We start from the raw sequence: 12,736 nt of genomic DNA, 5'->3' as shown, positions 1-12,736 counted from the left end.
GCCAAAATTTTTTATTGTGTTCTAGGTGAAACCATGTTATATCGAACTTGCTTTGGTCTGCCGGAGTGCGCAGCCCCCCCCCCCCGGAGCACTGCTTTACTGTGTTATAGCCGAATTTGTGTTATATCAGGGTAGTGGTGTATTTGTTTTGTTTTTTTCAAAGCCTTCTTTTGTTTCATACTTAAAATGTACTAACTGCAAAATAATGCTTGGATTTCTAAATGGGCAGGTATGGTTGTACAGAAGTTGTAAAACATTTGGGCTGAAACTTTGACAATCAGTGTGTCTGCATGGCAATATTTCTGTGCTACTTCATTAGAAGTAATTTAGCTCTTTCTCATACTGGAAAAAATGGTTGCTAACACTAAAAGACTTTAGCAAGAGGAGTGTAATATTTACTTTTAAAAAATGAATTTTGAATTCTTCTAATTCAGGAAGACTAAAGCCTCTGGAAGATAATCAGTGTCCATGTATGTACATATATACAGTAAGCACATTTGCACTTGGATGATGCACTGTATCTAAATATAATTGTAAATCTATAACATTTTTGTACTTGTAAAATATTGTATATTTTGAAATACTGTAAACAACTATCTAGTGCTATAATAATGCACTACCACGCAAAAACAAATTTACATCCCTGTGAAGGCTTAATTTATGTGCTAAATATTGGCCCTTTTATACTGTGTGATGAGTTGTTTGCTGTTGTGGTATTTTATAATGGTGAGGTAAGCTGTAATGTCCAGTTCTAAACATAAAGGGGCTGAGTTAAGGGTAACAATTGCAGTCATGACCTATGAATTTTCTTACCATGTGTGTGTGGAAGTGTTCACTTGTGATAGTCAGTCCTCATTCATATTTTACTTAATCTGCAGGACGGAGTCAGGGAGGGTTGGCTATTGGTATGTTCACGTGATTCACAATAAAGATAACTCATTTTGCTAAAGGGATTATGTTATGGCTATATGGGGTGGGGGGTATTGTAGCATAACACACTTATTTTCAAATTTCTTCCCTCCTCCTAAATAGGGCTCTGTGGAAAGCCTACCATTCCAAATTTATTGAATTAGTTCTGTCTGTCAACTAAATTTCTTAGTTAGAAACCCCATGAACCATATGTTTATATGTAAGGAAGAGACTTTAGGTGATGGTGTGAGTAAACTACAGCATCTTAAATGCTCTGCAGAATATTCATGTTGAGTAGATAGCTTGCAGCATTGCACCTTGGGAAGAATGGAGTAAGGCTAGCATGAGAGCTCACACAAAAATTGAAGTGCAGATATAGGGTATGTTCTGTTAAGAATTAAACAAAGTCTGTACTAGTTAAAATGAAAATGTTCTTTTTAAACAGAATTTGCTTGTAGTAGAGTACAAACTGGGGAGAGTGAGGGCTTATCACATGCAATTGCTGTGTGTGGTGCCATCTGATGTCCTCCTATTAAGTACAGAGAGGTATAAACTAATTAATTATAGCACTGCTACAGTGAAGTGTCTGTCAGCATCTTCATTAACCCCTTCCTATTCCCAGGAGTCTGTAACTCTGAAATTTGTAACTTTGGCTGAAATTTCACACACACATTAATGGTATCCCACCCCACATATGTGTAAATCATATGTTTGCTTATAAGTCACAGGAATGCAAATAAAAGTATTTACTACAATTTAAATGAGAAGTAAGTGTCTGGTTTCTATTGTAAATAGCTTAGAGTTCAACAGTCAACACTTTTTCTTCATAGAAGTTGATTTTTGTAAAACTAATTACTAGCCTGATTTATTGAAAACAACATTTAACATGGTCTCTGTATACCACACATACAGGCTAATATATGCATACTTCAGCAGAGATGTATTGCTCTTCATTAAAATACTGTGGACGTCACCATACTTTTTCAGTTTCTGTGCTCCTTATGGCACCTCCATATTGAATGGCGTGGATAAGCAAGTTGTGGTATAAAGGGATTTACACTAAAGGCCAGTCTTTTTTAGAGCCATCTCTGTGTACCAAACCCTCTTTGTACTGTTTTTTGTTTCACATTCTATTTTGCTACGGATGTGTTCTGCACAAGGTGGACTAAGCAGACTCAGTCTAGCCTATAGTTGCAAGTATTACTGAATCTGAGTTTTTGTAGGTTTTTGAGTAATTTGGGTGTCTTAGGGCATGGCTACACTTGCAGATGTAGAACGCTGTGAGTTAAACCCACCTTCGTAGAGCGCAGTAGGGAAAGCGCTGCAGTCTGCCCACACTGACAGCTTCAAGCGCACTGGTGTGGCCACATTTGTGGCACTTGCAGCAGCATTGGGAGCGATGCATTATGGGAAGCTATCCCAGCATGAAAGTGACTGCAACGTACTTTTCGGGTGGGGTGGAGTGTGACAGGGAGTGTGTTGTGTGTATGTGGCGGGAGAGAGAGTGGGTTTTTGGGGTGCTGAGAGTGTGTCAGCATGCTGTCTTGTAAGTTCAGACCCCCCCCCCCCACACACACACACTCAAAGCAAACAGTAAATGTTTGCTTTTTCTCCGAGCTGATAAGCAGCTGACTTCTCCGAAATGGAGCTTGAAAGGGCATTTCCTCATTCCTGCAGCCGATTTCACAACAATGACAAGAATGGCCACTTGACTTAAGGGGATTATGGAGGCTGATCACAGCGCAGTAATGCAACACCTCATTCACACTGCCCCCACGGCGCTCCAGTGGGAGCGCCGCAAATGTTATTCCGCTCGCCAAGATGGAGTACCAGCAGCGCTGTGGCTGCGGAGTCAGAGTGCTCTACGTGCCTTGCCAGTGTGGATGGGGAGTGAGCTAGGGCGCCCGGGGCTGCTTTATTGCGCTGTAACTTGCAAGTGTAGCCAAGGCCTTGTATAGCATTCTACTGCCAAACCACTTGGTACTGTCATCTTGATTATCATTCTGTGAAAATGATACTTTTAGGGGGTGCAGGCATATTTTTGGACAATGTACTTTGGCTGATGTGACATTGCTTCAAAAAGTTTTTACTTTAGATGCTATACTTTCATGGCAGACACTTGACTTATTTGGGGAAGATAGCTATAGAGAATCAATCAGAACAATGGCCATAGTTTCCCCATCAGTATCTTAAAAATAGGATAAGATTTAAATATATATGAAGCCCCAGAAATTGCCATGATTTGACTCTTAACCAGAGTGAATGCAGTCTCAAGTCATGGGCTTGGTGAAATGGGAAATTAGGGCTGATCTGAACGGTAGGTTGGAGGGGCTTACCTTCTCTTCTATTTTGGGCTATGTCCACTTCTGTAGTACCAGTCTCCCTCTGTATAGCAGCTTCAAATATTTTGGACAAGCAGCACACTCTTATGTGGCTGGGATGGTATGCAGTTTAATCTGAAACTGTAGTTCTGGATTTACCTCTTAGAGCTGTGAAGGAAAAGCAGTGTACACTATGCCTTATCCTGGGGATTGAGCACATCCCCTCCACAATGGTTGCAAAGCTCTCTAGTCGGAAGAATCTGTTCCAGAGACTTTTACACACACGAGCAGTTCCACTGAAACTAGCTATACTGTTTGGTGAGTAAAGGTTACAGAATTGGCCTTAAAGTTAATAAGTACATGCTTTAAATATGTTGTCAATAAGCCACGCGTTTGACTTCAGTTTGTATATCTTATTTAAGAGTCTGATCCTGCAATCTGTTGAGTGCCTCCTAACACATGTTGAACAACTCCCAGTAAAGTAAACAGAAGGGTAAGCACCATCAAAGTTTGGGCCGTAACTGAGTAACAACGCTTCCATAGAAGTAGCTCTGATTTTTAGATAGAATAAATTCTCTTGAAACTCAGCACACTTCTACAAGACAGGAAGTGAAAGGAAGAATAGAACACAATATATGCTACAAATAAATTTCTAAGATGCTGTAATGCTTTTCAAGCAGAAACTTTGAATTATATAACGTGGCAAATTGTGTTTTCTCTCCCATAACTATTTAGCACACCTTTTTGAGATTTTTTGGCCACTGCAATGACCTTGACCGTGAGATGCGGAAATGCTTAAAGAAGGAGGTAAGGTTCTAACTTCAAATGTAACTGAAACACTTAAAGTGGACAGCAACAATGCAGTTGTGTCTTTTATCTAGTATTTGTTGTGAAAAAGGTCTGTGCATGGAAAATTGTATGTGCAAAATGAAAGACCAGGTTGTGACCCATCTTTGCAAGGATACAGAATCAAAGCCCTCTGTCAGCAGTCTTATTTCTGTAATCAGTAGTAGGCTTCAATCCTGAAAATGGATCCCTGTGGACAGACCTCTGAGCTCGCGCAGAACACTGCTAACGCCAACAGAGTGCCATAAGGGCATAGATGTCCTCCTTTGTGGATCCAGTTGCAGGATAGTGGCCTAACTTTTTGATACTTTTTCAGTTAAATGTAGACTCTGATATTGTATAAAGCACTAGTTAAATAACCATTGAGTAAAGTTTAGAATATTACTCATTCTTCCATAAAATTGAATCAGTAATTATCTGTTTTCTATCTTGCTACCCTTACTTTGGGTTAGCAGCACTGTTAAATAGCTCAGAAGTACATTATGTACTTTTTGATTCACAAATAATTATAGTATTTTTTCCATTCTGTATATCACCCAGAAAGGTCTCTTTCATTAACACTCTTGTTTGGCAATTACACTGTTAGTTGCTTGCTTTGTAAGTGTTTTTAAGCTTGACAATGTATTGGTCCCTCTTCAGCAGAAATATTAATTCAGCTCTAGTGCACATGAAAACAGAACTCATTGTGACATCATGTTCAAAAGAAATAGTGCCTCTTCCACTCCAGTGTTGTTTATTTTTTATACCAAAGGCAGGAGCCTTTTCTAGAGATCCAAAAGTAGGCAGATATTTAATCCACCCCCCATGCATCTCTAACAAAATAAAATGCTTCCAAACAGAAACTGATTAACATTTCACAGATTGTTCCTGCTTAAAAAAATAAAGCAAATTTCCTTGGTATTTGCTTTTCATAGGATACCTATGTGTGCATTATACAACATGAAACAGAATGACTAAGTTCTGTCTGTCGAGCACTACTTGAGTTATTGGCTTCAGTGAACTATTCAGTGAGTCGCAGAATTGGGCCTTAAGTGATTCCTATAGATATAACATTCCTGCTCAGGACTCTGCTCATTACAATACTGTACTGCAGATAAAAGAAAAATGAAAAAGTTTAGTTAATAATCATAGTGGAGCACCAACTCTCCTGTAGCTAGGGTTGAGAAGCCCTTTGTGTTTCAAGGATGAGTCTAAGTGCTCCAAAATCTGCATGGTTACTCGGCTAGCTTTGAAACTTGGCATACCTCATGGAGATGCAGGGTAGGCTTATGATCCAAATTTGGGGTCATTTTTTTGTTTAGATTAATTTAGTCTTTGTCTGGTTCCCTTGCATCTGTTTATAACATTCATTATTGAAAGCTACTTGATTTACTTTCTATTAACATTTGTTGTTATAAGTTATTGTAACATTTACAGTTTACAGTTGAGGTTAGAATTAGGGTAAATTTGTAGGCCCAGTTATCACAACAGGCAGGGGCGGCTCTAGCCATTTCGCCGCCCCAAGCACGGCGGCATGCCACGGGGGGGGCGCTCTGCTGGTCGCTGGTCCCGCGGCTCCGGTAGACCTCCTGCAGACGTGCCTTCGGATGGTCCCGCGGCTCCGGTGGAGCATCCGCAGGCACGTCTGTGGGAGGTCCACCGGAGCCACCTGCCGCCCTCCTGGCGACCGGCAGAGCGCCCCCGCGGCATGCCCCCCCAAGCACGTGCTTGGCGTGCTGGGGCCTGGAGCCACCCCTGACAACAGGATCCACTTTGATCTTTACACTTGTAATATCATGCCTGGATGAGAGAACTGGTATATTCAGAATTTGTGTGTGTCAAATGATAGAATGCAGAATTGTGCATATGCAGAGTTATATGTGCTAAGTTAGTGGCCATGTTCTGAAAATGTGGCTTTGAAAAGCCAAATACTGAACAGCCAGAATAGCTTGCCCTGCATTATCAATCTGTGAGAATGCCACTTCATCTGCTTGAACTCTAATGGCATGCCTTAAAAACCTTCTCAAACTATAATACAAACTCAGCGAAATAAAACTATGAAAAAATAAGAATAGATATTGTCATGGTGCCTAGAGTGGGTCACAGCTAAGAATGCCAAACTCAGGACAAGCTGTCAGAAAACAGGACAGACACACCCAAACTGGTGGTATATTCTGCAGTTAGATTTTACCAAGCCAGTAACAAAAGTGTACCCCTGGATCACTATATTAGTTTTACCAAGGAGTCACATACAGCCTCCTTAGCATTTCAGTCCCTTATAATCACCCAGACAACCTGGATTGTATGATGTAAGGTTATTAAATGCAAAAAACACCACACATTAGGTTCTTCTAGTCCTAAAGGACCAGTCACTCACCCCAAGTCTCACCAAAAACAGCTGTTAGCCACTCCTTAGTAAACTAACCAAAGATTAATTGACTAAGAAAAGATATGAGTTATTAAAGAGATTAAAACAGATTCAGAGTCTGTTAGAATCCTTTTCATAAGTCCTGAGGGCTTCCCAAAAATCAATTCTAGGAATCCATATGCTTAGAACTCTCCCTGCCGGAGTTCAAGCAGTCCAGAAATGAATCAGAGATAGCAGGATTGTTCCCATGGTCCAGTATTTGTAGTTGAAAGTAACTCAATGAGGGTTACTATCACAGCATGGGTTTTTCCCTGACGAAGAATAGGTAATGCAGACAGTTTGTGAATCTCCATTGTTAAACCAACAACCTTTGCTTTGAAGTTAACTACCGACTTCTCATGCATACACAAATAGTTCAGTTACACCGATTTACATTAGGCAATTGCTGGCCATTCATCAAAACATGGACAGATAAGTGAGGATAATACAGGAAATATTGATTCGTTCCATGCAGTGTATACACATCTTTGACCTTAAGGCTAATTGAGTATAGGATATAGACAGATGTAAACATGCAAACAATATTTTCCTTGATTTCTTATCAACATCAGTAAAGGCATGTCAAGAGGCATTGCAATGTAAAGGTTACACACAGGTGAACTGAGATATATAATTTACCAATCTTCCAGTACAATTCTAATTTTTTTCCATTGAAAGAAAAAAGGCTGTGAAGTATCTGCTCCCTTAAATTATGGCTACAGTGATATAATAGTGTAACTGCAACTTCCTGAAAGGGTCAAAAGCTTGTTGGTGTAATTAGTTAGCAATTTCAAAATATCTTATTTGAAATTACTGTAATGAATATACATGGGTGGAAAAAAACAGAAAAAAGCCCATCTGTGAATTAGTATGTACTTTAGAAACAGCAGAAACTAAGTACCACACCAGAAAATACTACTTTTTTTTCTTGTGTCTTATCAACATGAATGATAAGCATATAGTATCAGGAACAAAGCTTCTCTTCTTAAGCAAAAATACAAATAGCATACAATGATGGGAAGCTAAATATAAACCATATGCTATAAAGAAATATGTACTTGAGGTGGGGGAATACTATTTGCCATAGTTTACTTCAGGGTTGGAGTTTTGTTGATTTCAAATGAGGTCCGGGTCCATGATTTCTTAGGTGGTAGCCAGGTGTAAATGTGAGCAATGTTCTGTCATAAAGTAGGCCCAGTTTTCTATTTTCAAAATCTTTGAAATTTACTCAAACGGTGTTGGCTTTTTAAAATGTAACTCTTCTAGTACGAGTCTTTGTTCATTTAGGAAGCTGTGTTAGTCCCTTGATGTTTGTGAGTGGAAATATACATCTTACACAAGGAGAAATCATGTACAAAGTGGTTTGAAACTGTTCAAATATCACTTGCATGTAATATTATCTCAGTCAGTGTGACGTTTTGCGTGGTTATAAATGCACTTCACTTCAATCAAAATCTTATTTTGGGGCAAACCAAAATGCTTTTGTTGTTAAGACCTATTGCCGCAGTACTAGTTGTGGAGGCAAATTCTGGGAGGATCCTTCTTCCTGAGGACAGCATCCAAAGAAAATCTGGATATTTTTTATTGGCCTTGAATACACCCTTGAAACCCATTGTGTGTTTATATTGGAAGATGCGATAAATCGATCCCTGAACACGCTCCCGTCAACTCCGGAACTCCACCAGGGCGAGAGGTGGAAGCGGAGTCGATGGGGGAGCCGCGGCTGTTGATCCCGCGCCGTGAGGACAGGAGGTAAGTCGAAATAAGATACGTCGGCTTCAGCTATGCTATTCCCATAGCTGAAGTTGCATATCTTACATCGACGCCCCCTCACAACCCCCCCCCAGTGTAGACCAGGCTGTAGGTCAGCTTAAATACACTGCTCAGGAAGGTGTGGATTTTTCACAGCCATGACCAATGTTGCTAGAATGACCTAATTGTCTAGTGTAGACCAGGACTGAGTTTAAGAAATATAAAAAATATTTGCCTCTAAGCACTTTCTAATTAGGTATTGGTAGTCTGTGGATCTGCTTTTAAAATGTATATCACTAAACTGGCAATACTTAGCTTCCATACAGCTGTAAGTCTATTGTAGCAGTAAACAGTTTGTTGCTCTTTGAAAGTTTAGAAAAACATTGCAGATGCAGGCAATTGCTTAACACAGACTGCATTTTTCTAAATTTTAACACGAAAATAAAAATAGTTTGGGCCCAATTGTAGAAAACAGTGATGGAAAAGACCTAACTCAAGTTGTCCAGACTCCTGTTAATGCTAAAGATTATCCCCAAAAGTATTCTTGTAAGTACATTGTCTAGTCTAGTATGAAATTCCTCAAGTGAAAGGATTTTCATCACTTCTTTGGCAGACTATTGCACAGTTGAGTCTTTCTCTATTGAGACCTTTGAGGACTTATTAGGAAAGTGAGGGCTGAATAAGGGAAAGTTTCCTTTGTTCACTTTCTTTCCACTATGCTCCTTTAGTCATCCTAATCGATTTCCCCCTTTTTGGTCTTCATACTTTTCAGATATTCAGAGAACTATCACTTTACTTGGTTTTGTAATTGTGCTAAATCATGCTGTTTTGATTTATGGAGAAATTATATCTAATGCCTTGCCACTCCTGCCCCAACCCCCCAGTCTTTTGATTTTGTTGTTGTTCTTCTTTCCTGAAATGTATCAAGTCTTTGTGCACTGGGGTACCCAGAAATGTACACAGTGTTCTAGGTGGGGTCTTACTTGTGCCATATCATCAGACATGTCTGGAATTTATTTAAATATGAATGAATGTCCTGGAATAAAATGAATTTGAGAATTGAATTGTGTAGGCTACAATTTCCTACATGAGCTTACTGAGCTCTTGCCAGTTCTGTTGTTAGTCACCAAGACTGTCTGTTGTGGTTATCCAAGACACTGAAGATGGCCAAATCTCTTGTGCATTTGTTCCAGACTGCATGAACTTCATGGGGTTATTCCAATTTGTTTCTGGCTCAGCTGAGATCAACAGTAACACTTGAGAGATGAATTTTTGGAATGGGACATGGTCAGGCATCCGGTCATGATCATTGGATCCTTTAAGCTGAAAACAAGGCTTTAGATGTCATTGCAGGGAGGTTCTGTTAATATGGCGTGTCTTAGCAGGCTGGCTCCTCTTAACGTCCAGAATGCTGTGAGGGAATGTGTTGCTCAGCCATTGGGCTGCTAAAGGAATATTATAACTAGGCTAGGCAGAATTAGATTGTTTTTTTATAATTTTGGCAGATAATAGCGATGTTTGTTTTTAAGCATTTTTTTCTATTCGACTTAAATTTTCACAGTTGCAGGAAATTGAGGGTAGGGTCAGACAGTAATTATTTAATGACAATATTCTTTGAGATTAAACAAGTTAAAGCTTTATAACAGAACACAAATTGTCATCATCACATGTCCAGATATACAAAGTAAATATTTTAAAATCAGACTAAGTGCTCCAACAGTATTTTTGTTACCTTGCCTATCTGAAAATTTCAGTCATCAATGAAAATAATTTTTTCGTCAACCCATGTGTGTGGTGAAATCGATGTTTCCCGACACTTACCAATAAAATCTAATCCTTCAAAGCCTAATTTATAACCATCATCTGCCTGACAAAATATACCAGCAGGAGCATAAAGCTGTCTTATCTTTTTGGCTTAGAAATGCATATGTGTGGATCACAGATACTTAAGTTACAAGGAGGACAACTTCATGTCCAGGATGGCTCCTCTACTTTCTGCATCTACATCTTATCATTAGGGAGGAATTGTCTGGAGCAGTGCCTTGGCATGGTGCTTACATTCTACACAAGTGCACCTCTTTAAGTATCTTCGTGATCCAAAGATAGCTATATTTCTCATCCGTGAGATGGCTTGGTAGATAAGTTTCCTCCATAAGCATGTATGCTGTACTCTTACTAGAATTGTTATTCAGTTTTTGTACTCATTTCAGACTGAGAAAAATGCTCTTTATTATGAAACAGACCCTTTGTTAATTTTAAAGTAAACTGAGTCAATACAAACATGAAATAAAGAAAATAACATTGTCAGTGCAAGCATAATTTGTAGGGCTTTCGATTAATCGCAATTAACTCACGCAATTAACTAAAAAAAATTGATCGCAATTAAAAATAATCTCAATCGCAGTTTTAACCGCACTATTAAACAGTAGAATACCAATTGAAATGTATTAAATATTTTGGATGTTTTCTACATTTTCATATATATTGTATTCTGTGTTGCAATTGAAATCAAAGTATATTTTTATTACAAATATTTGCACTGTAAAAATGATGAACAAAAGAAATAGTATTTTTCAATTCAACTTATACAAGTACTGTAGTGCAATCTTTGTTGTGAAAGTGCAGCTTGCAGATGTAGATTTTTTTGTTCCATAACTGCACTAAAAGAACAAAACGACGTAAAACTTCAGAGCCTACAAGTCCACTGTCCTACTTCTTGTTAAGCCAATCGCTAAGACAAACAAGTTTGTTTGCACTTACTGGAGATAATGCTGCCCTCTTCCTATTTACGTCACCAGAAAGTGAGAACAGGCATTTTTATATGGCAGTTTTGTAGCTGGCATTGCAAGGTATTTATGTACCAGATATGCTAAACATTCGTATGCCCCTTCATGCTTCAGCCACCATTCCAGAGGACATGCTTCCATGTTGATGACTTTGTTTAAAAACAAAACAAAACAAAACAAAAATTAATTAAATTTGTGACTGAATTCCTTGGAGGAGAATAATATGTCCCCTGTTCTGTTTTACCCGCATTCTGTCATATATTTAATGTTTTGCAGTCTCAGATAGTGACCCAGCACATGTTGTTCATTTTAAGAACATTCCCTGCTGATTTTACAAAATGCAAAGAAGGTACCAATGTGAGATTTCTAAAGATAGCTACAGCACTCAACTCAAGGTTTAAGCATCTGAAGTGCCTTCCAAAATCTGAGAGGGACGAGATGTGGCGCATGCTTTCAGAAGTTTTAAAAAAGCAACACTCAGATGCAGAAACTACAGAACCTGAACCACCAAAAAAGAAAATCAACCTTCAGCTGGTGACATCTGACTCAGATAATGAAATGAATGTGCGTCAGTCTGCACTGCTTTGGATGGTTATTGATCAGAACCTGTCATCAGCATGGACGCATGTCCCCCCTGGAATGGTGCTTGAAGTGTGATGGGACATATGACTCTCTTTACTGCATCTGGCATGTAAATATCTTGCAACGCTGGCTACAACAGTGCCATGCGAAAGTCTGTTCTCACTTGCAGGTGACGTTGTAAACAAAAAGCGGACAACATTATCTGCTGCAACTTGTTTGAGCAATTGGCTGAACAAGAAGTTGGTCTAAGTGGACTTGCAGGCTCTAAAATTTCACATTGTTTTATTTTTGAATGCAGTTTTTTGTACATAATTCTACATTTGTTCAACTTTCATGATAAAGAGATTGCACTACAGTACTTGTTTTAGATGAATTGAAAAATACTATTTCTTTTTTTACAGTGCAAATACTTGCAATCAAAAATAAATATAAAGCGAGCACTTTACACTTTGTATTGTGTTGTAATTGAAATAAATATATTTGAAAATGTAGAAAACACCCAAAAATATTTAAATAAATGGTATTCTATTATTGTTTAACAGTGCGATTAATCACTCAATTTTTTTAATCGCTTGACAAACTTAATAATTTGTCAAGCAAAAACACTTGTTTTCTTCCCAAGTGATAAACCTGTGCTGCATTTTAAATTTAGTGACATAATTTATCTATTATTCATTTATTTCCTTGTCTTCCAGTACCAAGAAAACCGAGCCAAGAGCCGGGCACATGCTGAAGAGATGCGTCAGAGGCTCATTAATGCTTCAAAACACTCTGAGAGCTGAGCTATGTTGCAGCTGGACAGCTATACATCATATGGACATTTGGCTGAAAGCTGAAGGAACATCTCTTGTTTTGTCTTCTATGCACTTGGATATAAAATGCTATTTACTCAGCTGCTAATGTTTGTAATAAAAATTTCTGAAGTTTACACTTATTGCTGACAAGATACTTTAATTGTTTGGCGAGAGATTTAGTCAGGGTTTCTCAAACAGGGGTCACTGCTTCTGTAGGGAAAGCCCCTGGCGGGCCGGGCCAGTGTGTTTACCTGCCCCGTCCACAGGTCTGGCCAATCACAGCTCCCACTGGCCAATGGGAGTTGTTGGAAGCGGCGCGGGCCGAGGGACGTACTGGCCGCTGCTTCCAGCAACTCCTAT

At 39.0% G+C, this 12,736-nt stretch overlaps 1 protein-coding gene across 2 annotated transcripts in view; it reads left to right on the top strand.

Moving 5' to 3' along the window:
- The window catches only part of CMC2 (C-X9-C motif containing 2), a 41,660-nt gene extending 29,150 nt beyond the window's left edge, over window positions 1-12,510 (top strand). For both annotated transcript variants that reach the window (XM_039502687.1, XM_039502689.1), the window contains 2 exons: window positions 3,966-4,037; window positions 12,278-12,510. In XM_039502687.1, the coding sequence (XP_039358621.1) occupies window positions 3,966-4,037; window positions 12,278-12,364 (159 nt within the window). In that variant the 3' untranslated portion in view covers window positions 12,365-12,510. The remainder of the gene's footprint in view (window positions 1-3,965; window positions 4,038-12,277) is intronic.
- Window positions 12,511-12,736: the final 226 nt, after the last annotated feature.

Source organism: Mauremys reevesii, linkage group 16 (assembly GCF_016161935.1).
Source record: "Mauremys reevesii isolate NIE-2019 linkage group 16, ASM1616193v1, whole genome shotgun sequence".
Classification (NCBI taxonomy): Eukaryota; Metazoa; Chordata; order Testudines; family Geoemydidae; genus Mauremys; species Mauremys reevesii.
The sequence above is the reverse complement of the archived record's forward strand: the minus strand, read 5'-3'. Positions and strand labels throughout refer to the sequence as shown.